Here is a 25,529-nt window from a genome sequence, read left to right on the forward strand (position 1 = left end):
GCAATTATAGATAATACAGAAGAAGAGGAAACTCTGGAAACCATCATGATGATCCTACTTCTGCCCTGTTGAAACTCAATCTGAAACCCCCCATGTTTTGACTTCTCTCTTCCCTGTATAGATGGAACGTGTTATGCTTTTGTTGAGATGAAAAATCTAAATAATTAGAGAACAGAATTTTCAGTGAGTTCACTGGTCAGATTTCTAGGGATCTCTCTAATAAAAATATTACTGTAATCATTGAATCATTAGTTAAATGGCTTTGTGTGGCTATGTCTTATTTCTTTTTAATATTGAAATTGTAAGCAGTTAGAAGAAAAGAGCAATGACTTAGATCAGTGGTTCTCAAACTTTAGGGTACATCAGAAAAATGGAGGGCTAATAAAACATTCAGACCCTCAGTAGATCAGGCATGCAGCCCAAGAATTACATTTTCATCTGCTGATGCTGATGCTGCTGATCCAGGAACCACACTTTGAAAATTACTGATTTATACAATAAAAGCCTGAACATTTGGAATCTTAGAGAATGGAATTATTTTGCAATGCGAAGTATACCAGATTTGATGTGCGAAGACTTGGGTTCAAGTGACAACTCTGCAGATTACAAGAGGGGAAACGAGTCTCTGAGACTCAGTTTTATCATCTGAAAATCAGGAATGAAAATAGTGCCTGCATGGCAGCATTGCTGTAAAGATGAGATAAGGTCATGTATGTGAAAGAGCTTGGTAAATGGCAAAACACAATCCAAGTTTAATTTATCCTAGATGTACTTTCCATTGTACATTTACTTACCACATCTTCTTTATCCATTCATCTGTTGATGGACACTTAGGTTGCTTCCATAGCTTGGCTGTTGTAAATAATAATGCTATGAACATTGGGGTACATGCATCTTTTCAAATTGGTATTTTTGTTTTTTTCTAGTTACATACCAAGGAGTGGAATTGCTGAATCATATGGTACTATTTTGGGTTTTTAGAGAAACCTCCACACTGTTTTCCACGGTGGCTGCACCAATTTACATTCCCACCAATGGTGTACAAGTGCTTCCTCTTCTCCATATTGTCATGAACATTTCTTATTTGTGTTCTTCTTGATGGCCCTTCTGACAGGTGTGAAGTGATATCTCATCTTGGTTTTAATTTACATTTCCGTGATAATTAGCAATGTTGAATGTCTTTTCATGTCCCTTTTGGCCATCTGCATTTCCTCTTTGGAAAAAAGTCTATTCAGGTCTTTTGCTCATTTTTTAATTGGGTTGTTTGTTTTTTTGATGTTGAGTTTTATAAACTACTTACATGTATATTAAATATTAATCCATTATCAGTCATATCATTTGCACATATTTTCTCCCTTTCAGTAGGTTATCTTTTCTTTGTGTTGATGGTTTCCTTTAACTGTGCAAAAGCTTTTAAGTTTAATTAGTTCCCATTTGTTTATTTTTGCTTTTATTTCCTTTGCTTTAGGAGATGGATCCAAAAAATATCTCTGCAATTTGTCAGAGAGTGTTCTGCCTATGTTTTCATCTAGAAGTTTTATAGTGTCCAGTATTAAATATTTAGGTCTTTAATCCATTTTGAATTTACTTTTGTATATGGTGTTAGAGAATGTTCTAATTTCATTTTTTTTTTACATGTAGCTGTCCAATTTTCCCAGCAATTTTATATTCTTGCCTCCTTTGTTATAGATTGATTGACCATAAGTGCATGGATTTATTTCTACACTCTCTATCCTGTTCTATTAATCTGTGTCTGTTTTTGTCCCAATCCCATAGTGTTTTTTCCATTAACCTTTTTTAATGCAACCACTTCTTTTGCCTGATTGCATTTTATATACCCTACTAAGTGTTTTGTCTTTTAATTTTATTTTTTATTGAAGTGTTGTTTATGTACAATATTAGTTTCAGGTATACAGTAAAATGATTCAGTTACATATATACATATGTATATATTTTTTCTTTTCAGATTCTTTTCCATTATATGTTTTTACAAGAAGTTGAGTATAGTTCCCTGTGCTATAGGTCCTTGTTGTTTATTTTATATATAATAATATGTTAGTCCTAAGTTCCTAATTTATCCCTCCCCTGCACTTCCCCTTTGATAACCATCATTTGTTTTCCAAGTCTGTGAGTCTGTTTTTAGTTTGTAAATAGACTTTGTATCTTTTTTTAAGATTCCACATATAAGTGATATCATATGATATTTGTCTTTCTCTGACTAACTTACTTAATATGATAATCTCTAGGTCCATCCATGTTGCTGCAAATGACATTGTTTCTTTCTTTTTTATGGCTGAGTAATATTCCATTGTGTGTATGTATGTATGTATGTGTGTGTGTACATATATGTGTACACATGTGTATATATATGTATACGTACACATATATATACATTTTGAGTTTACTTTTATATATAGTATTAGAGAATGCTCCAATTTCATTCTTTTACACGTAGCTGTCCAATTTTCCCAGAATGACTTACTGAAGAGACTGTCTTTTCTCCATTTTATATTCTTGCCTCCTTTGTCATAGATTAATTGACCATAAGTGTGTGGGTTTATTTCTGGACTTTCTATCTTGTTCCATTCATCTGTATGTCTGTTTTTGTGCTAGTATCATACTGTTTTGATTACTGTAGCTTTGTAGTATAGTCTGAAGTCAGGGAACTTGATTCCTCTAGCTCTGTTCTTCTTAAGATTGCTTTGGCTATTCAGGGTCCTTTGTGAATCCATACAAATTTAAAAATTATTTTAGTTCTGTGAAAAATACCATTGGTATTTTGACCCTGTATATTGCCTTGGGTACTGTGGGCATTTTAACAATATTGATTCTCCTAATCCAAGAAAATGGTATATCATTCCATCTGTTTGTGTCATCTTCTATTTCTTCATCAGTGTCTTACTGTTTTCTAAGTACAGTTCTTTTGTCTCCTTAGGTAGGTTTATTCCTAGGTATTTTATTCTAGGATAAATGGATTGATATGATAAATGGATTGTTTCCTTAATTTCTTTCTCTGATAGTTTGTTGTCAGTGTATAGAAATGCAACAAACTTCTATTAATTTTGTATCCTGCAACTTTATTAAATTCATTGTTGAGCTCTAGAGGTCTTCCGGTGGCATCTTTAAGATTTTCTGTGTATAGTATCATGTCATCTGCAGCCAGTGACAGTTTTACTTCTTCCTTGCCCATTTCGATTCATTTTATTTCTTTTTCTTTTCTGATTGCTGTGGCTAGGACTTCCAAAGCTATATTGAATAAAAGTGGTGAGAATAGGCATCCTTGTCTTGTTCCTGATCTTGGAGGAAATGCTTTCAGCCTCTCACCATTGAGTATAATGTTAGCAATGGGTTTGCCATATATGGCCTTTATTATGTTGAGATCTGTTCCCTCTTTGTCCACTTTCTGGAGAGTTTTTTTTTTTTTTATATCATAAAAGGATGTTGAATTTTATCAAAAGCTTTTTCTGCATCTTTTGAGATGATCATATGATTTTTATTCTTCAATTTGTTAATGTGGTTTTTCACATTGATTGATTTGCAGATATTGAAAAATATGTGCATCCCTGGGATTAATCCCACTTGATCATGGTATGTAATTCTTTTAATGTACTGTTAGATTTGGTTTGCTAATAAATTGTTGAGGATTTTTGCATCTGTGTTTATCAGTGATATTGGCCTGTAATTTTATTTTTTTGTGATATCTCCGGTTTTGGTATCAGGGTGATTCTGGCCTCATAGAATGAGTTCAGAAGTTTCTTTATCTGCAGTTTTTTGGAATGGTTTGAGAAGGATAGGTGTTAAGTCTTCTCTGGATGTTTGGTGGAATTCATCAGTGAAGCCATCTGATACTGGACTCTTATTTGTTGGAATTTTTAAATTACTGATTCAATTTCATTACTGGTAATTGGTCTGTTCAAATTTTCTATTTCTTCCTGATTCAGTGTTGGGATATTGTACCTTTCTGACATACATTTCTTCTATGTTGTCCACTTTATTAGCATATAGTTGTTCACAGCAGTCTCTTATGATCCTTTGTATTTCTGTGATGTCAATTGTAACTGTTTTATCATTTTTGATTTTGGGTCTTCTCTCTTTTTTTCTTGAGTCTGGCTAAAGGTTTATCAATTTTGTTTATCTTTTCAAAGAACAAAGACTGGAAGGTAGTCTCTTGAAAGCAGCACATATATGACTCTTGTTTTTGTATCCATTTGGCCACTCTGTCTTTCGGTTGAATCATTTGATCCATTTACATTTAAAGTAATTATTGAGATGTATGTTATTATTGTCATTTTGTTAATTGTTTTGTATTTGTTTTTGTAGGTCTTTTTTTCTTTTCTTTTTTTCCCTCTTCTCTTGTGATTTGATCACCAGCATTAGTGTTATGTTTGGATTCCTTTTTCTTTTTTGTGTGTATATCTATTGTAGATTTTTGGTTTGTGGTTACCATGAAGTTTTTGTATAGCAGTCTATACATATACATGATTTTTTAAGTTGCTGGTCTCTTAATTTCAAAGGCATTTAAAAAACCCTTCACTTGTACTCTCCTCTTCTCACTATTACTGTCTTTGATACCATATTTTACGTGTAATTGTTTTGTGTAGCCCTTAACTGCTTCCTGTGGATATAGATGATTTCACTACTTTTGTCTTTTAACCTCCCTGCTAGCTTTGTGTGTGGATAGTTTTCTACCTTTACTGTATGTTTGCCTTTACCAGTGAGCATTTTCATTTCGTAATTTTCTTGTTTCTAGTTGTGGCCTTTTTCTTTTTGAAAAATCTAGGGAAGTTTCTTTAACATTAATTGTATAGCTGTTTTGGCAGTTCTGAACTCTTTCAGCTTTTGCTTGTCCATAATGCTTTTGATTTCTCCATCAGGTCTGAAGGAGAGCCTCGCTGGGCAGAGAATTCTTGGTTGTAGGTTTTCCCCTTTCATCACTTTAAATATATCATGCCACTCCCTTCTGGCTTGCAGAGTGTCTGCTGAAAAATCAACTGATAGCTTTATAGGAATTCCCTTGTATGTTATTTACTGATTTTTCCTTGCTGCTTTTAATATACTCTCTGTATCTTTAATTTTTATGATTTAAATTACAATGTGTCTTGGTGTGTTCCTCTTTGGATTAATCCTGTGTGGGATTCTGCACTTTCTGGACTTCGGTAACTGTTTCTTTTCCCAAGTCAGGGAAGTTTCTAGCTATTGTGTCTTCACATATGTTCTCATATGTTCACATATATTTCTCTCTCTTCTCCTTCTGGGATCCCTATAATGTGGAATTATTATGCTTGATGTTGTCCCAGAGGTCTCTTAAACTGTCCTCATTTCTTTTCATTCTGTTTTCTTTTTTCTGTTCAGAGGCAGTGATTTCCACTACTCTGTCTTCCAGCTCACTGATCCATTCCTCTGTATCATTTAGTCTACTGTTGATTCCTCCTAGTGTATTTTTCATTTCAGTTATTGTATTCTTCATCTTTGTTTGGTTGTTCTTTACAAATTCTGTTTGTTAAAAACTTCTTGCTCTGTGCATCCATTCTTCTCCTGAATTCTTTGATCATCTTTGGGATCATTACTCTCAACTCTTTCTCAGGTAGATTGCCTATCTCCACTTCACTTACTTCTTCAGAGGTTTTATCTTGTTCCTTCATCTGGAACATGTTCCATTGCCACCTCATTTTTTCTAAGTTTCTGCTTGTTTTTTATACAGGTAGTAGGTTAATTATGTTTCTTGACCTTGGAGAAGTGGAGAAGTGGCTTTCTGTAGGAGATGTCCTCTGTGTCCCGGCAGTGCACTCTCCTGTCGTCACCCAAGCTCTGTGCTCTAGAGGTTCCCCCTAAGAGGGCTGCATGGGTCCTTCTGTTGTGGCAGACTGTGTGGTTGGTCTGGTAGGCTTGGTAAGCCCCTAGCCCGGTTTGTTGTCAGGCCCTGCCTTGTGTGGATGCGCTAACTGCTAGTTAGCGGGGTCTGGTCACAAGGTGGCTGCTGCAGAACCCTAGAGGCCTCAGGGTTAGTGCTGGCTCACTGGTGGGCCCAGTTAGACTCCAGAAGACTCTGGAGCTTTTGCCTGCTCACTGGTGGGGTTAGTGCTGGGTCCCGGAAACTGGCTACAGGGTCCAGGGATCCCAGAACTGGTGTCAGATGGCTAGTGGTGGAGGGTGGCTCCTGACACAGTTGGGTATGGGGTCCGTGATGTCCTGAAGCTTGCGTTGGCCTGCTAGAGGGCAGAGCCAGGGCCCAGCTGGTCCCAGGGTGCTGTCTGGCCTTCTGTGGGCGGATTGGGTCTGCAGGCTGCAGCATTGTGGTTTTCTTACATCTGGTGTCTGTTGCCTGGTGGGGGAGGCTGGTCTGGAGGCTACTGCAGGCTCCCTTGAGGGCAGGGCCAGTACCTCCACACTGGTGGGTGGAGCTGGGTCCTGGCCCTCTGGTGAGACATATCTAGAGGTGACTGTGGTCTCAGGAAGTCTTTTGGCAGCCTGTCTGGTGATGTGCGGGCCTATGTCCCCATCCAGTTAGTTGTTTGGCTTGAGGCCTCCCAGCGCTGGGCCTGCAGGCTGTTGGGTGAGGCCAGGTCTTGGCACTCACAAGCTAGAGGAAGGATCCCAAGATGGTAGCCACCACAGGAGCGCCCACACGGTAGCATGAGTTCCTAAATATGGCTGCCGCCAGTATCTGTGTCTCCAGGATGAGCTGCAGCTGCCTTCTGCCTCTCTGGGATGCTCTCTGAGGCCAGCAGGTATGTCTGGTCCAGGCTGTCATCAAGTTACTGCGTGTGCCCTGGGTCCTGGTGCGTGTGTGATTTTGTACGCACCTTTTAAGAGTGAAGTCTCTGTTTATCCCAGTCCTGTGGGGCTCCTGAAATTAAGCCCTGCTGGCCTTCAAAGCCAAATGCCCTAGGTGCTCATCTTCTCGCTGCAGGATCCCCAGACTGGGGAGCCTGATGTGGGGCTCAGAAGTCTCACTCCTGTGGGAGAACCTCTGCATACTCTCCAGTTCATAGGTCGCCCACCCCAAGGTATGACACTTGATGGTAATGCTGTAGATAGTTATGATTTTGGTGAGCTTGTGAGAGGAGGTGAGCTCAGGGTCTTTCTGTTCTTCCATTTTGGCTGATCCTCTTCCAACTCAAAACTGCTCTAAAAACTAGCCTATTAACACACACACATACACACACACACACACACACACACACACACACAAATGTATCACATAATTCATGAGCCCATGTGAGAGTTGCTGTGTTAGAGGGAATACTGGCCCCCAAAGATGTTCGTATCCTCGTCCCTGGAACCTGTGAATATGTTACTTTTATGGCTAAAGGAGCTTTGCACATCTGATTGTTAAGCATTTTGAGATAGGAAGATCATCCTGGATTATCTGTGTGGGCCAAATGCAATCACAAGAGTCCTTTTAGGAGGGAGAGAGTGTTAGAGAAGGAAATGTGAGGATGGAAGCAGAAGGGTGTTGTGTGTGTGTGTGTATGTGACTGTGAGAGGGAGAGTGCTCTGCACATGCTCTGCTGTTGGCTTTGAAGATGGAAGACGAGGCCACAATCTAAGCAGCACAGGCAGCCTCTGAAAGCTCAGAAAGGCTGGGGAATGGCCTCTGGAAGGACTGCAGCCTTGCTGACACATTTTTGACTTTTGATCTCCTGAACCGTAAGATAATACATTTGTGTTAAGTCAGTACATTTGTGGTAATTTGCTACAGCAGCATTAGGAAACTAATAACAATTGTTTTTTCAATGAAAATTTAGACAATTGAGTAGAGGAGAGATATTTTCATATTTCATTGTCCATGTGAAAATCAATTCATATTGGTAGTGTTAAAGTTCAGGGACCACTTGCTTGTGTTTTTTACTGTCAGATGTGTTCTTCATCTCTATTTTTGTTGCTCCCACTGAGAGCAAAAACAGTCACTCTGTTATAGACTTCAGAACCTGTTTGTATGAAAATAATCCGATCTTCTGGCCTCTGTAGTTCCCTAATACCATTTACTCATGTTCGTTACATGATTACACATGATGCTGCCTCCTCCGTTGTGCTGCCTGTGAATACGTGCTCCCAGTGACTCAGAGTCCGCTAGTGTGCTTCACTGATGATGATCACAAATGCAGGTCTTAAACAGAATAGACAGAAAAAAAAATGAACAATAATTTCTGGTCATGTGGAATTTACTTTTCAAAATTTTGTAATACAAAACAGAACAACGTATCTTCCAACCATGCTTCTCTTGAATTCTTTAGTGAATTCATGGCATTCCTAAAATGGGACCTCTTATGAGATGAGTGAATATTGACTTTACTCCTGCCTTCTGTGCATCCACCAGCGGGAAGGAGAGGGGCGGAAGATGTTCTTATTTGTACGTTCTGTCTCTCGAACAGCACAGCTTACAACAGACCCAGGAAAGCACCAGTTTACTTCATTGATCAGAACCAAGAGAGGACATTGGAAAAAGCCTATTGGTATTGCAGGGCAAGCCTAGAAAGCCCTAGGGAGGTAGGCAGAGCACTCCAGGAACACTGTGTGATGCTGGCTGGTGTGGAGCTTTGTGGAGGTGGGTGGGCCCCTGAATAAGTCCTGCTTGGAAAACATGCTCTGTCAGATGGGTTACCAACACTCCCTGCCTCAGCCCCCAGCCCTCAGCAGGGACAGCCCACATACCCAACACCCTGACCCAGGATTTCCAGCTTGCACTCAATCAGGGTAGGAAGATAAGGAAAATAAGCAAATCCCCAGTGTTTACTGCTTTTTATTAGATTAACTGCACCCATTTAAGGACTGTGGACTGATGGCTGTCACCCTCCAGTCAGGTATCTGACTGGGTTGAGTCAAGGGTGGAACAAGAGGCCAAGAGTATCATTTTAGGGGTGTTCCTTCATTTGGAAACACAAGAGTAAGGAGTCAATGATTCTTCCCAGCAGCTTCTATCAAAGAGTTCTGTTGATAGAGATCTCCGGGATCGGATCCTACGGTCCTGTGGCACTGACTTCGTGCCCTGTGAATTATTGTCTTCTGTGGACTGCAGTTATGAATTATGAATTTGTCTTTAGTGGTGTGGATTAGTAATTTCTATGGAAATTTTATGGGCCTATTTGAGGTTGTGCTCTTCCAAAGACATTTTGCCTTTGCTTTTGCCAGGTGTCCGGGGATGTTACCTTCCTGAGACTTCTTTTGGTGCTTACTATTCAACTTGTGTGGTCTTGCATCATATTCAGACCCCAAATCTGTGTTAATATGAGGATAGACTCAATGTTGTGGTTTTTTTTTTAACCAGAGCCCAGATTGACTGGCATGCTTCTTTAGTTCTGTGTCGCTGAATGGATTTCCCTCCCTTTCCACATGTTGAGAGCATAGCTGTTCAGAGTTTTCAGCCTTACTTGGAGGGCTATTCCCCAAATGCTTCCCTGGATCTCATGACCATGTTTCCTTCTTGATATAGATCTGTAAATATTCCCGAGTCTGATACAGCGTCAGCTCACATGCTTACTGACTGGGTTTTTAATTAGCTTTGTTTTGGCCTCTGGGATTTCTCTTATTTTAAGAGCTCAAATATACATTTAAAGGATGTTTGCTGGAGCATAATCTATAAAAATATTGAATCATCATGTTGTACACCTGAAACTAACATAATATTGTAAATTAACTATACTTCAATGAAAAAAAGGATTTTTTATTTTATACAACACTTACAAGTATTTAAATACAATATTTATACGTTATAAATATATTTTTAATCATCATCATTTAAAAGTATAAAATTTACAAGTATTTAAATAAGAAGTGGGAAGGCTTTCAAGTTCTCAAGTTTGCTACTTCTAGGTCTTCACACGTTTCTTCTGCCTAGAATACTCTTCTTCCTTTTCATCTAAACCAGGTGTCACATCCTTAAGGAGCCTCTGTGAGCCTCCACTCCCACCATCAGTGCACAAAGGTTGTCTATTTGCCCTTATGTGTAGCCTCTGCCAGACTAGATGCTTTGTGAGACCATGCCTGTTAGTTTAGCCCAGCCTGACACTTAGGAGACAATCACGCATTTATGAATGAATGAATAAATACCTTCTGTTGACTTTTGTTTTTATTTTTAAATGTAAATCTTGTCTTCTCCACAAGATTATTGGCCTCTAGCCTTTATGAATTTTCCTTGGCTCCCAGCAATACAGTAAAACTCCCACTGGGAGTAACTCCACCAGTGGTTATCAAATTTATTAATGAAAGCCTGGTAACAAATTTATATACAATAGAAAACAAGTATCTTTTTCCCAATTGTTTTATTCAGTTTTTTTTCCATCTTAAAATTCAGCTCTTGTCCAACTGAAAATTTCTAAAATGCTGTATTGATTTTTCTATTGCCCTTTACTGAAATTTCTTTTTCCTTTCTTTATAAAAAATTCAATTTTATGTCAAGTGAGAGAGGATGGAAATCTATTCTTTCACTCAGTATTTCTTGAATACCTTCAAAGCACAAGACAGAAGGCAGAGGTGCTGGTGGGAGGGCTGTGTGATTCAGGTTGGTGTTCTTAGCGCAGGGAAGAATCAAGTATGTTTGAAGGCCTAGGGATTGGAGACAACATAGAAAAAGAGAAGCGGACGTTACAGGAAACAGAGGAAATAACAATAGGACACAGTCCTGCCTTCATACACTCCCCAAAGAAGTGCACTACTTACTTTCACAGACTCAGCAAAGCACCCTTAGTATCTGCTTCTATTGGCTTTCCTGGAGAGTGAGAGCAACTGTAGCTGAGGCGGTTGTTGACCATGTTTTATGCTTTTCCTCCTTGGTCTGGGTACATCAGCCAGATAGAGAACTCTTGACTTTCAGAGAGCTGGTTGGTGAACGGGAAAGCTTGTGTCTTATGATGGATATGATGGATTGGTGTTGTATAAAGTCTAAAAATCAGCCCTGTTGGGTAAGGGATACAGTGATAGGAAGTGAAATGTGGCTCTAAAGTGATTGACTTAGGGGATCTTAAAGTTGGAAGCTATTCTGATAGTTCATGTTCCATCTTCTCTCCCCCCCTTAGCCATACAAACTTGTGTCTTAAATTCCAGTTAGAAAGAGGAATTCTAAAACATGCTATTGGGATTGCCATCCGATGATTGAATCATCTTTTTTCCTGTATATTTCACACACACACAAAATGCATGCTCATATACTTAAAATGAGGCAAGCCAAAGAGAACAATCATGCATGCCATTTAATTAGTCAGATTTCTTTTGATTCAAATAATTATTTTGATTCCAGGCATAATTTTTGTGGATTTTTATTTTGAAAAAAATGGGTTGTGACCTGGAAACAGATTTTTTCCTGCGGAAGCTGAATATAGCTTAAAGTCAGAGGATATTCTCTGCAAGTTCAAAGTGTTTTTTGTTTGTTATGTGCCTTAAAAACAGAAAATCTTTGACATTTGCATGTATCACGTATGTATGTATATAAATATATAAATATATCCTTGCTTGCTGAGAAGGCAGCACAGCTAATAGCAAGAATGTGCGTTCAAAAAAGTTGTCAGATGCTTTCCTTTGATACAAGTAGGGATGATGTCTCAGTGGATGGAATGTTGAGAATCAGAAAGACTTGAGATGATCAGTTATTTGGGAAGAATCTTAAACTGGACAAATGGTGGTAAGCAAGTCTTAATTCTCCACTGATTTTTTTTTTTTCCATTTGTTTTTCTTTAGCTAGTAAATTTTTTTTTTTAAATAACAGTTTTATTCATTGTTAATATCCAGTGAGGGTTATTTCTTTAACTACAACTGAAACTGTGGCGCTCTCTAGTGGTCAGAAAGTCTAAAATATTGTTTATGTGAGCTTTCATTTTATTTTTGCCTTTAGCTTTGTGAACTCGGCATAGCCTAGATGTAGCTCCACACGAAGGGGGCTTGCCCAGTGGCAGAACTACAAAATGAATCATTAATCCTGCAGTGAATTATACCTCCACGCCTCTAGACTAGCAGCACTGAAGCACAGTGGTACCTGGGATTCTGAAAGCATGGCATTAGCTATTACCAGATGAACTAAAGGAATGTTAACTTTAAAATCTCAAAACCAAATCTGCTGGGTGTGGGAAATCTTGTCTCCAGTGCTTTTAGGTAGACCAGTTGATCCACCAAGAATGGACTTGGGACTTCTTACAATTAAAATTCAAAAAGGGGGCTAAGTAGAATAAATAACCTGCTTTGAAACTAGACAGATCTGGGCTGGAATCCAGCTCCATGCCATTTGGCAGGTATTTAATTCTTAAGCCTTAGCTCCTCATGCAACATGAGGATGGTAATAACCACCCTCCATAGAGCTGTTAGGGACTTGGAAGTGGTGGGGTGTATGGAGAATGTTGCCCCCAAACCAGGTAGCAAAGGATATTAATAAAAATAGTATTACTGAGAAGTGTCTAGGCTAAGGAAGGGAGTTCATTAAACCACATTTTTTTTTTCCAGCTTGTGGGACCAAAGATTAGCTTGATTAAAGTCTCTCAAACTATTGGGCCCATTCTCCCCACCTAAAATGCAAAGTCCCATAATAATCACACAACACTCCACCTGCTTGTTCATTCTTTTTATTTTTACAAAGCACGGCAAAATGAGGAAACAACTGACAAGTGAAGAGTCTGCACAATGGAAAACCACCCTGACCATCGCTTGGCATTATAGGGATCACAGGTGGGTAAGTGTACCTTTAAAGTGATTTTGTCACAGAAGAGTCATCTGAAACAGTTCTCGTGGTGGGGGAGAAGGAAAGACAGGAAATCAACATTCACAATTATTTAAAATGACTTAAGAGCTAAACATAATATACATAGTTAACTCCTTTATCCTAGTACAAAAATAGTGCCAGAAACTATATATTTGTTCAAATGTATTGAAAAGGTATAAGAATACAAATAGATATTAACAGTGGCTAGTGAAGATTCTTAAGGTTTTCTTTTCTTAAACTGTAATAGAAATTTATATTTTCAACTATATACATGGTTTTCAACATTTATTAAGACATGTTTACACAGGCTTTTGAGAAGCTTATGGAAGGGCAAAGTGAGCTTTAATACTTTCTTCCTCGCTCCCTGTGGTGGAGCAGAAGGGGTCCAAAACTGTGCACAATTTACCAGTCCAGGAGAACTCTGAGTAATCTCTACCTGGCTAGCATATGGAAAAATAATCTATGTAGTGGAATATATGACTCCTTACTTATATGAGGTGTTCTTTAAGCTAGCAGCAGGGCTAAGTGATTCATACTTGCAAGAAGACAGGATGTTCACTGACGATTCTTAGTAAGTTCCAGGTAAAGAAAGTCCTTGGAAAACTGTGTAATACATATGTTATAGATGAAAACAGAAGTGACAGATGTACCCTATGTTTTCACGTTAAATCTGCAGGATCAGAAGCTGGTCTCTTATCCAACAATCCCTGCAAAGACTGTGAGCTCGGCAAGGTCACTGCTCTGTCTCCGCATGTGGAGCACAGTGCCTGACATGTGGCAGGAACTCAATAATAGGTGGATTGAGCCATGTCTGATACTGAACAGTTATGTTAAATCACTTCATTTTAGCTACAGTTGCTCCCCGGAGAGGAGAGCAGTTACACTTTCGCCTCTCTCAACTTAAATCAATCTTGTGAAACAAAACAAAAAACTAAATGAAACAAAACAGCATTGCTTGTGATGGCCCATAAAGTTTTAGGAATACAATCTGGTGAAAAACACAGGAAAATCGAAAATCAAATTGGAGTAGGTCTAACATTTGTGCTCTATGCTGAAAATAAAGGCACTTTACTGCTAGGCAAGAATATATCTGTGATGGGTTTCCTCCCACAATCCAATATTTCCAGTATATTTTCATACACTTTCTTATCTCCATTACTTCTATTGAAGGAAACTATTTTTCGTAGTAAAGAGATTAGTGGTGACAACATTGTCGTCCAGCGTTTGTACCTTGAGGTGAGGCGCTCAAAGAGCTCTAAATCTCACACTCGCTAGTGATCGGCATGAGAAGCCAAATAAATGTACTGTCTTTTTTCAGTCTTGGAAACGCAGCGTAGGAAATGACGCATGGGATTAGATGGTGTGCTCTGTGGCCTGAAAGCCCATTTCTGACAGTGGCCTCCAGGGCCCGTTTGGGCTTACACAGTAGCTACCTTCTGTGACATCCTCCTTGGAGACAAGGCTTAGCCTGAACATAACTCCTTTAATAGCGCAACTTGTTCACGCCCACAGAAGTTAAGAGATTTACAGAAGTTCCCACAGGATAGTGACCGGCAACACGCAATCCTATGGGAAGTATAGGGCCAGGAATTTTATAGACGTCTTCTTACAACTTAGTAAAATAGTGGGGACTTTGGGGGCTGAAAATTGAAATGAAATGGTATCATGTTATTCAGCTATAACAAAACCAAACAAACTAATCTAGAAAAAGAACAGCTTCTTGCTAGTTACAGGTAATACACAGCAGGGTGAGGGAAGACTACATGTATATATTTTAACAACTTGAAAAGATACTGGAAAGGAAATATTCACATAAGAACAAAGTTTGTGCCCAGGTACCAGATATATACCCATGTATGGAATGATTTTCCTAAAAATTAAAAATTATTTGAACCGACTAACCAGTTCTAAAAAAGCACTCTTCTTCTGTATGATCTAAAATATCCCAAAATAAAATAAAATAGGCATGGCATGGCATGGCCTAACCTCTTTCAATTTCTAAACTAGTAAAGTAAAATAAACCATTATCTAAAGGTAAACCAAACAATTTCTAACCTAAATATATCTTCTTGATTATTAAAATGACACACATACAAATCCTCCAGACATAGTCTACTATGTCTTTAAAAAATCTCAGTGACATATATTAGAGGGCTGTAGACAAACTACTAAAGTATTTGACTACAGATTTTAGCATAACGGCTAAATCACAATGTGTATGACAAAAAGATAGGTTATTAAAGACTGCTATTCTTAAAACAATTTTTCTACACTAGGGAATTATGTCTGCATGCGTAGGTGTATACCAATACGTAGATACATTATTTTAGCGACAACCTGTGTAGATTACACACCAGTGCCACCAAGAGGCAACCTTACAGATCTCATGTGTATGACAGAAAATAAAAACAGAATAACATCCTAAAAATGCAAGTGTTACAACAACAATAATAATACATGTAACATTAAACAGTTGAGAACCTTCTAGGCTAGCCTTTACCACTACAAAGTAATGGCAATACAATTTGCTTTGCTTTTTTTTTTTTAACCTGAACGGCAAGAATAAAGCCACTTTATGTCAAGATACATACACACGCACATAATTTTAAAAACTTAATGAATATGTTGAATTTTAGGCAGTTTAGGGGGAAAAAAGGATATGAACGGAAAACAACGTTTTAGTGAAAAGTCTTCAAGATACTGTATTACCATATCCCTAAGAGATTTTCTATCCAAACTAGTGATAGAGACTTAGAAACTTTTTTAGATGGTAGGGAAAGGGTTTAACAGACCAAATAAATACCTCTCTTCCTACTCTTCCCCGAGTCCAAACAGTACCGCATATTTGGAGCAGATTTGCTTTTCCTGAACCAGGTGCTCAATTCATTATCCACTTGTCCAGTATGGAAGAAAAGTGCTTTTAGGGGCACACATGTACAATGGCAATACACTTACATGGGCTCAAGTTCTGAGAAAATGTTAACATTTTCTAAATGTACTAAAATAAGCTAAGAGAAGTAGGCACCACCAACTAACTACAAGCTCAGGACCAGTGTTTAGGGTGTTTACCCAAACTTCTGTGATTCTGGGTTGACTAGTCCTGTAAACCAAAATATGGCAGTTTCTCAATCACAAACTCAATCCTGCTAAGCTTTTCTCAGGCTTAAGATTTCTTACCATATTGCTCCCTCAGTTTAATTTTTGACCCCAATATCAAGGATAGCCCTTTGCTGTTTATACAATTAAAACTTTTCTCTATACTCCATTTAACAGAGAGAGAAAAAAAGAGATTCATTCTGTACCCTGTTATCCTACATAGTCATATTTCGCTGCAAGCCAGTGCTCCCACGATCACTTTTTCTTGCTTTTCTCTTGAGTTTTAAGATGTTAACAGTACAAAGTATGGCTTATAAGGTGAACATAAGGAAGTTATTTTAAAAGGAAATTCAGTGTTCAAAACACTCACTGACTCTCAGAAGTGTCCTCCAGCAGAACGTTTACTTCACTGCCAGACAGCCTTGGCCGTTCCATCTCTGGATCACACTCGTCCCTCAGTAAAGTAGAAAAATCAGTGCTGGGTCTTCTCCCACGGTCTTCCCTGCTTTCCATCAGATAGGGTAGACTGAAGCAACTTTATGGGTAGCCTTTGGATAGATGTACTGCACTGAAATGAGAAATTTCTCTCCCACCTGTTCTCTAACAAAATAAAAGCAGATTAATTACATTTTAGCTTTTCTTTACAATATTGCCTTCCAGTACTTTCCATTTGTTTCAGAGTTTCAATTTTTTTTTTTTGTTAAAGTAAAACACTGTCGACAAATATACCCCATTCCCCTTAAAATCCACTCAGCCAATGTTTTTCTCTATCCTGTGAAGGTTTTAAATGTCACAGAATATATTCAGTTTGCTCCTAGCCTATTTTTGAGAAAGAAAAAATTCCAAACATTCTTGAAAGACTGGTAATTCAGAAAACACAAAACCAATTATTTAAAGTCCCCAAGCAAAACAAACAAACAAAAACCATCTCAGTGCAAGAATGCAGCTTGTACTTTGCAGTACACAAAATATCACAAATAGTGCTGTTACCCAAGTGCTAAGAGTGGGTGTCACTGATAATCTCAGTTCAGTGGCATAAAACAAATATACAGAAAATATGCAAGAGTCCTCTAAAAACATTTCATGCTATGCTGTCAAAAGTTGTGCAAAAATAAAAATACAGCAGTGGCAGAGTATACACCAAATACAGTACAGTGTATAGCAAAACTAGGCATACTGCAGAATACACCGTCTGTAAACTTCAACTCTGTGTGAACAGGCCACTCAGTTCCGCTTGGCCTGGCTGCTTTCCCCATTAATCAGCGTCTTCTCCTGCTGTTCTGCAAGAGCCTGCCATTTTTGCCTGTTCTTTCTGCAGCCATCCAACAAAGGGAAACAGTCCTCTGACACATGGGTCAGGGCCTAAAGAAAGAAAAAGAAAGTCAATGACTCAGAAGGCAGCCAGGAATGAGCCCTCTCCGCAGGCCTGTCCCAGTGGGCCATGTCGCACCCTTACTTCATGAGCAGACCACTGCTGGGGTTTTCACAACCTGTGTGAACATACACACAGATCACTTATGAGTGATTTCTCTTAAACTATATAGACAAAGCATACATGCTGAGACAGAGAGAGCAAATGCACACATTCCAAAATGACACTGCTGAGCTGGGAGACAGATCTGTGCAGAATCCGCTTTGCAGGAAAATAATCCATTTTGCTTTTATGTAGTACAGATGGCTCTCCCTGAGTGGTGACTGCATTGAGAGCTGCTTAGTTTTTGTTTTTCTATAAAATGATTTTATACAATGTACTTAAGTAGATTTTTATCCAAGATTATAATAATAAAGATTAATTTATAACTGTATGTGGCATTATTATTTACCAACTATAGTGCCTTAAATATTTAGCTACAAGAATGCTCACTGCAAATTTCTTTGTAATAGACAAACATTGGAAGTGACTTAAATACCCAACAACAGGGTTAGGAATATTACATTTTGCAACCGTTAAAAATGTCATAGAAACACATTTGAAACAGAAAGACATACAGTATAATATGGATTGCAAAGCAATTTTTTTAAACGAAAAACATCTAAAAATACAGTATATACACAAAAATGAGGTAACAGTGGTTAAGTGGAATTTTAAGTGATTTTCTTTTTGCTTCTCTGTATTCTAATTTTTCTCTACAACATATTACTTCTGTAATAAAAGTAAAATGCATATCTATAATCTTTCTCTAACAAATGACTTCTGTAATAATAGTAAAAATGCATATTTATATCCATAGAATTTAACAGCAGATTCAAAGAAGATGAATCCTGGCACAAATATGAAATGTAGAAAGATGAAAGCTATAATGGGTGATCTGATTGTTATTTTGACTATATTTACAGGAATAGGGGGGAGAAAAATCAAGAGAGACATTAGTATCTGCAACCAAGGAACTCTTAGGCCAAACCATAAGGAAAGTACCTGCTTTGGAAGGAAGGAGCGATCCAAGGGTGTTGGGGACACTCCTCTGAACACACTTCTGCACAGGAGTGAAAAGCAGGTCGCCAAGAAAGGTAGGAGACAGCGGTGCAGAGGCATAACACCTACACCGGATGTTCTTTTGTCCTTTTTCTTCTGCTGTCTTTCCTGTCCTTTCCTCCTCTTTTTTCCCTCATCAGCCACAGCTTCTTTATTAAATTCATTTGATGACTAAAACCCCAGATCCACATAAGAACTGGTCTCTGAGTGCAGTTCTCCCACTACCTGCCTGTTTGGCTGGGACAGACATTCCCTCTCCCTGGGAGAGGGACGTCGCAGAGCCAGTGACTGATCTGTGAGATGTCTGGGTTAGAAGATTTCTAGGGTTTCTTCTGGTCTTGACAGTCTGTGATAACTCCATGATAGATGTTTTTTTCCCAAATAAGTAAAGCTTAAGAGTGTCCTGTTTAAACTTTTAAAGACCAGGACAGCATCTACTTTCTGTATTGGGGGCATAAACATCTAAGCTAGTAAACTAGATGTTTTAGGGAGAGTATCTTTACCAAAACCCCCAAATAATAATAATAATAATAATAATAATAATAATAATAATAATAATAATAATAATAATAATAATAATAATAATAACAACCCCAGGCCAACAGGTCTATGGAAATGGGAACCTGCAATATTCTTCCACCTTCTTTTAATCCTTATAAAAATGTTCTTAACAATAGTAAAGCCACACTATGACATAAGAAAAAGTTACATAATTCTTTTTCCTTATTTAGACTTAGAATATGCTAACACGGAATATGCACACTATACCTCCTTGAGGGACATGAGTTTTCTTAGCATTTCCTGCATCAGTTTGCTGGAGCTTATTTACCACACAGTAGGCACCACTCAGTTGTTATACAACATACATTAAAGTTTTTGAGAAACAGTAGATATAAAATATATTCCTTGGTCAATACAAACAGCATATTCCTTGGCAAAAGAAATCATTCTGATAATTTTACTTCCAGTTTCTTGATTAAGAAGCAAATAATCTCCTGGTGTTAATTGCTTCAATTTATTTTAGATTTTAATTCATAACATGGTCAAAGTTTAGTAAGTCTAGTAGTTTTCATAATAAATACCTCATACAGTTGCAAGCAGATGGCATCTATGAATCCAACTTGCATACTTGGGATTTTGTTTTTCTTCTCCCTGTTCATTAGATCCTGAAAACACAGAAACAGACACGTGGATCCGCATTTACATAAAGAACACAATGCAAGTTGGCTCTAAAAAGCTGCATTGCTAGGTGAGCTGAGGGAGGCCGGATACCTGCCTACCTGCCTCCTTGCCTTCTTGAGCCTCCTGCACCTCACACCACACCATGCTCAGGAAGGCCCTGGCCCTCTCTCCCTTGTTTGCCGGCTGTGACTTTCCCATACGAGCCCCTGAACTGATCGCTGACCTAGAGTCAACTGCTGACCTAGAGTCCGTTGCTGACGTGTATTTGGAGAACACACATGCTTTCACATTGTCTAATGATGTGGAATCAAACACTCTTCAGCTTGTGGAAGAAGCCACTGAGGCCACACTTAATTACAACTCAATTCACACGCAGAGCGTTTTGAGTGAAGATTACGCAGGTGTCACTGCTGCTTATTCTCAGGAGCTCCTGACTGGTGCACCAGATGAGCTCAGCATCTCCACAGGAGGCAAAGAGTCTGTCTCAGTGCTTGTTTAAAATGAAACAAGTTTTCCATTACCTGTGACCATCACTCTGCTACCCGTCATTTTCTGAGAAGATTCTGAGCTCCTCAAGAAGCTACTACTACATCACAGGAGACTAAATAATTGCAGAAGGCTAATGAGACAGGACATCCCCAGCTGAGGATGAAGAGCAGCGTGGAGGGAATGGTACACAGGGGAGGGGCAGCTCGTAACCATGTCCCATTTCATATGGGCTCAATAAATGTCCATCTGAATTGAAAAAAAAAAAAAAAGAAGGAAAAGACTCTATGCTTCATTTCCAGGAAAAACTTCTCCAATGGTCTGAGAAGAATATTCTTCTGGTATCTGACATTCCCTACTCTATGCAAAAAGGCAGTATGTATCAAATTTCTTTAAAATCTGTGCACCCCAGAACAGCAATTCTGGGAAATTATCCTAACAATATCCTGAAAAATGGCACACAAACATTTAGCAACATAGATGTTTATCAAGTGCTGTTTGTAACGGTGAACTCAGTAAACATTATACCTAACAGTAAATTATGGTTACATCTATTTCATGTACCCATTATAAATGATACATAAGAAGGCATCTGTTAGAAAGACATTTAAATGGGAAAAGCAAATTACAAAAGTAGGTATGACATGATGCCTCAGAGTCCTTTTTTGTTCTCTGTTATTTGCTTGTTTTCTACAACAAACATGTATAATTCTTCCAGTAAGAAAAAAGGTTTTAAAAATGATGAGAAACTGCTTTCCTAAGATCTCACAGAAACATGAAAAGAAGTCTACAGTAGAAAATACATATGAGTAATACCTGCCAACAAGGTCTCATACTTACAGTGGGCTCTATGTTGAGTTCTTTTCTCTCTCTGTCTCCTTGGTCAAAAAATTCAGTCGCAACAAGTTCTGCTATCTGAAATCAATAACAGACTAAGTTTTGGTACTTAAAAGCATATCACCCTGTAAAACAGAGACTTTGAATGAGGATAATAAAATCTATCAAATCTGTAGCTTTCAACCACATCAGTAAAATTAGAATAAAACAGTAATAAGTAACAAATTATATTTCATTTGTTTTAGTGTGTACCTAATCACAAAGGCTAGAGCTGGTAATCTGTAACTACATAGAAAAAAGCAACATGTGATTTCAACTTGAGCAGTTAGTGGGGAAAGCACCGCGTACCCCTGTGTATGCATAATCAACGAGATACTTGTCAAGCGCCTGTTATAGCAGGTGCTTTGAAAAACACAGTATCAAATGGGTCCACATACTGAGACTAACTGATACGTCTTTTAAGTTTGTTTTAATCTACCAGTTCCCCCTCTTCTAATTTTGGTTGTTGTTGAGTAACTGAGTGGTTTATCCTGCAGTTTCCCACTGGATTTTGCTGATGGCTTTCCCGTGATGAAATTTAATGTCTCTCTGGACCCTGTTATTTCCATACACCAGTAAAGAGAGCTAGACACTTGATTAGATTGAGATTTGAAGTTTTTTTGGCCATGACTATTTCCTAGGCAACGCTGTGTACTTCTATCAAGGCTACAGAATGCGTGGTTGCCCCTCTCGGCCCCTTCATGATCTTTGCCTAGATTCATTCATTGAGGGGCTGCAAAAAGGTGATGGGCAATGCAAAGCAAACATTCCTTCTTCCTTTGTAGCTGAAATACAATAAAATTCCCCACATCAATTATTTAGTTACCCTAAAGTTCAATTTGTATAAATAAAGTAGGAGAAATACTTGATTTTCTCCACTTTAATTACCATTAAAAAAACTTGGTTCTCAAGCATCCACAAAAGATAACTCTGGAAGGTTGTGCTTTATTATTTTTATTATTATCTTGAACTCTTGGATTTAAACATACTTAATGCATTTAAATCCTTACTGATGCTCACTGTTCCATTTTGGCCAGTTGAGAAAGCTTAAAGGTGGCTTCTTTGTTCTCCCGACACAGCTTTATCAGTCTTTGATAGTCTTTCTGCTGTAACACGATGTTCTAGGCTCATCTTGTACATATCCTGATTTGGAACTGCAATCAGCCATTTCTTCATGTAGGCCTCCTTCCTTTAACCAAGGTATTTAGAAACCTCAGTCTGGGCACTAGTTTCATTTCTTACTACCAGGGTGATCGTCATTTTTAAGCCCTTTCAATGGACGGAGCTAAGACACAACGTAAGTTCATACAGTATTTCCTATTCAAATTCAGCACTGCAGGATTTCCACAAACCCTTATCCACCATTTTTTTTTTTTTTTTACTCTAGCGAGTCTTTATCTTTCCACTCACACTGAAAAAATCCTACTTCTCAACAATACCAATGTAGTTTCTCCTTTGCTGTTATCCCACATCACCCACAACGGTGGCTGGATATCTACGTAAAATTACCACTAATATGATTACTGAAGGACAGTTTTAAGGCTTTTTTTTTTGGTAGTTCTTTTTGTTCTTGGTGTCCATCCCACTAGCGTTACATGGTCAAATTACTATTTTAATGTCACTTGGACAAAACCAGTCCCTCTTAGTGTGGTTTTGCAACCAAAATCAGGTTTGTTTCATTTCATTTTCAAGATTTAGTGATTTTTTTAAAAAAAATTCAAATTTTGTAATTATGAAAACAATTTACATAGTTCCTAAATAATGTCTACAAAACAAGTACATGCAAGCAACTCCAGCTTATATGTCTCTGTTCCCTCAATCTTATTCCCTTCTTCCCTGCGGAAAATCATTAACTCTTCTGTAGTAATTCCTTATGTTTTTTTTTTTTTAAAAAAAGGAAATATGTACATATACTTTACCCCCTTCTCAGATAAATGGTGGCATACCATACCCATTTTTCTCTGCCTTTTTTTTACTTAAAAATGTATCTTTATATACTCCATAGTAGTATACAGATAGTGCTCATTTCTTTTTACTGTTGCAAAGAATTCATCATGTAAATGTACTACAATTTATTCAATCAGTACCCTATTAATGAACATTTGGGTTATTTCCAGTCTTTGCTATTACAACCAGCACTAAAATGAATAACCTTTTGTAAATGTCTTTTTTATATTCTTGCCAGTATATTTTTCGGATGAGATTCCTGGAAGTAATGGTAAATGAATAGGTGTATTCATATACTTCCAAAGGGCTAAAGTATTTTGTATTCCTTATTTTCTCACAACTTCCCAACAGATTATGATGTAAAACGTTTGGATGTTTGCCAGTTGGACAGTTGAGAAATAGTATCTCAGTGCTTTTTTTAAAAAAATGAAGTCGAATTACGTACTGGGAATTTCACAGACTACAGATATACACGTCAGTGTATTGACAAATGCATATAACTATGTAACATGCACCCACCCAAAAAAACAGAATATTTCTGTCACCCAAGAAGGTGCCCTCAAGCCCCTTGCCAGTGATTCCCTGCACCACCCTTCCTCCCTCCCCACCCAACTACTGTTCTAATTTCTTCAACTGTCAATTAGTTTTGCCTACTCTAGAATGCCACATAAATGACATCACAGTAAGTATCCCTTTGTGTCTAGCTTCTTTGCTCAGTATAGTGTTGATGAGACCCATCCATGTAGCTACCTGTTATCAGTGGTCAGTTTCTTTTTACTGTTGAGCAGTGTTCCTCTGTGTGAAGGAACAGTACTACATACAATATGTTAACCATTCTCCTGCTGAAAGAAGTCTGGATAACTTCTAATTTCCAACTATTAGGAAAAAACTGTTAAGAGAGCCTGTACAAGTTCTTTTGTGTCCGTGTAGTTTTAATTTGCATCTTTATGACTGAGGTTCTGAGAACCTTTTCAAATGAGTAGGAGTCATTTATTTGCATTTCTTTTTCTATCAACTTTTTCAAATCTTTGGCCCATTTTTCAGTAGGGTTGTTGGCTTTTTTTTCTCTATTTTTTAGAAGTTCCTTAATATTAGGGATATTAACTACCTATCAGATAAAAATTGCATGTATTTTTACCAGTTCCTCATTGTCTTTCTTTGCTATAGTGTCTTTGCCGAGCAAGAAGTTTTATTTTTTCATTTTCATGTAACCAAATTTGTCAATCTTTTATTATTTCTGCATGTTGAGCCACGGTTAGGAAAGTTTTCTCACTCCTTGGCTGTAAAAGAATCCACAAATGTTTTTATTGAGTACTTGTTTGGCTTAATTTTCTACACTGAACTCTATGCCCCATTTGGAATTTAGGTATGCAGAATAGATCCAATTTTGTCTTTTGCCATCTGGCTATGAAGATGGGAAAATCATCCTAACATTATTTAGTAAGTAGTCTGTCTTTCCCCCAGTTATTTGAAATGCTATCTTTATTATATATTCAATGTTCTGTGCAATTCTCAATGCTCTATTCTGTTCCACTAGTCTGACACCAATACCAAACTGTTTAAATTATAGAGGCTTAACAGTGTTGCTTTTTATGTCTGGACCCCAACTTCATTGTTGTACATTTTCAGGGTTTACTTCTAAAGAAAGAAAAGGGTAATTGAAAAGACAAATTCTTCCCTTTTCCATCTTCTTTCCTGTTTGGAAATGGGCATATAGTCCTGTTTATTATGGAGCAGGAAGGTCTGTAAAGAACACATTTCTCGAGTGTTAATGGCTTACAAGCTTCGGCACACAAAGAGCACATTTCTGATCTGGTTTTCTCAGCATGTGTGTTTCATGAGATGAGCCTGTCACTGCTGGGCTCTGTGACTATGCAGCTCAGAGCCACGACCAACAGCAACTGTCAGTAATCTCAGGTAGTACCTTTAGTATTCAAAATGCAGTCTTGAAAACCAAAAACACAATATACACATCATTGCATGTGTACCCATCCCTTTTTTAAGCCTAGGACCTTTATTGCCTCTGCAAAATGTTATGGCAGTTACTTATTTAGAGAGAGGATGTATTTCTAGCCTCCTGGCCCACAGGCCCTGATCAGATCCTTCCTGACATCCTTTATTAACATGTCCTCTAGTTACAAGCCCCAGAAATGTTTGTGTTCTACTTGTTAATGCCATTTAGAGTTGAGGTATAGCCTAGTAGGCTATCTATAAGAAAAATAAGTGCTTCTTCTAATTTTTAAGGTTACTAAAGGCATGTGTTTAAAAAAAGTCCTCAAGTGAGCCAGAAGTAGTATTACTGGAATGAAACTTTATCAACAGCTAGGTTTTTGCAATTTTAATATAGATGATCTTTCTTAACGTATCTTAAAAATATTAAGTGCTATTGATTCTTCTAAAAAAAAAAAACCTGTTTACGTCCAATTATCTGTTTTTAATACTACCTAAAATTTAGGAAAAAAAAGTTCCACAAATACATCAAAAGCTACATTTAAGAGTAAAGATTTTTCTTATTTTGACTTTTTAATTGTGACTTCTGTCGTCACCAAGCAACATACCCGCTGTTGAATAGGCCAGGGTTTGGTAATTGCAGAAAGGTCACAAGCTGTCATCAGCATCGCTCTGTTAAGGGAAAAAGAAGGGCAACAATCCTGTTTACTTTTATGTGAATGAAGCCCTCAGTAGGTAGTTACTAATAAAAAGTCAAATTAAAACCCTCTAAACTGCAGGAATGGCAGTTTATAAAGACTAAAGAAACAATTTATATAGAAGCAGGACTGATAC

The 25,529-nt window shown here is 37.8% G+C and overlaps 1 protein-coding gene and 1 long non-coding RNA gene across 7 annotated transcripts in view; one reads left to right on the forward strand and one right to left on the reverse strand.

Annotated features, from left to right (window-relative positions):
- The window catches only part of LOC116658234, a 54,412-nt gene extending 33,425 nt beyond the window's left edge, over positions 1 to 20,987 (forward strand). For both annotated transcript variants that reach the window (XR_004313496.1, XR_004313494.1), the window contains exons 3-5: positions 12,563 to 12,651; positions 18,119 to 18,289; positions 19,418 to 20,987. This is a non-coding gene — a long non-coding RNA (uncharacterized LOC116658234). The remainder of the gene's footprint in view (positions 1 to 12,562; positions 12,652 to 18,118; positions 18,290 to 19,417) is intronic.
- PDE5A (phosphodiesterase 5A) overlaps positions 12,533 to 25,529 on the reverse strand; it is a 215,607-nt gene continuing 202,610 nt past the window's right edge. For 4 of the 5 annotated variants that reach the window (XM_032462570.1, XM_032462568.1, XM_032462566.1 and 1 more), the window contains 4 exons: positions 25,304 to 25,367; positions 20,763 to 20,837; positions 19,337 to 19,420; positions 17,006 to 17,143 (listed from right to left, as the gene is read on the reverse strand). In XM_032462570.1, the coding sequence (XP_032318461.1) occupies positions 17,006 to 17,143; positions 19,337 to 19,420; positions 20,763 to 20,837; positions 25,304 to 25,367 (361 nt within the window). Of the gene's footprint in view, positions 17,144 to 19,336; positions 19,421 to 20,762; positions 20,838 to 25,303; positions 25,368 to 25,529 lie in introns of all 5 variants that reach the window. The other variant, XM_032462551.1, reaches the window with a different exon arrangement.

Source organism: Camelus ferus, chromosome 2 (assembly GCF_009834535.1).
Source record: "Camelus ferus isolate YT-003-E chromosome 2, BCGSAC_Cfer_1.0, whole genome shotgun sequence".
Classification (NCBI taxonomy): domain Eukaryota; kingdom Metazoa; phylum Chordata; class Mammalia; order Artiodactyla; family Camelidae; genus Camelus; species Camelus ferus.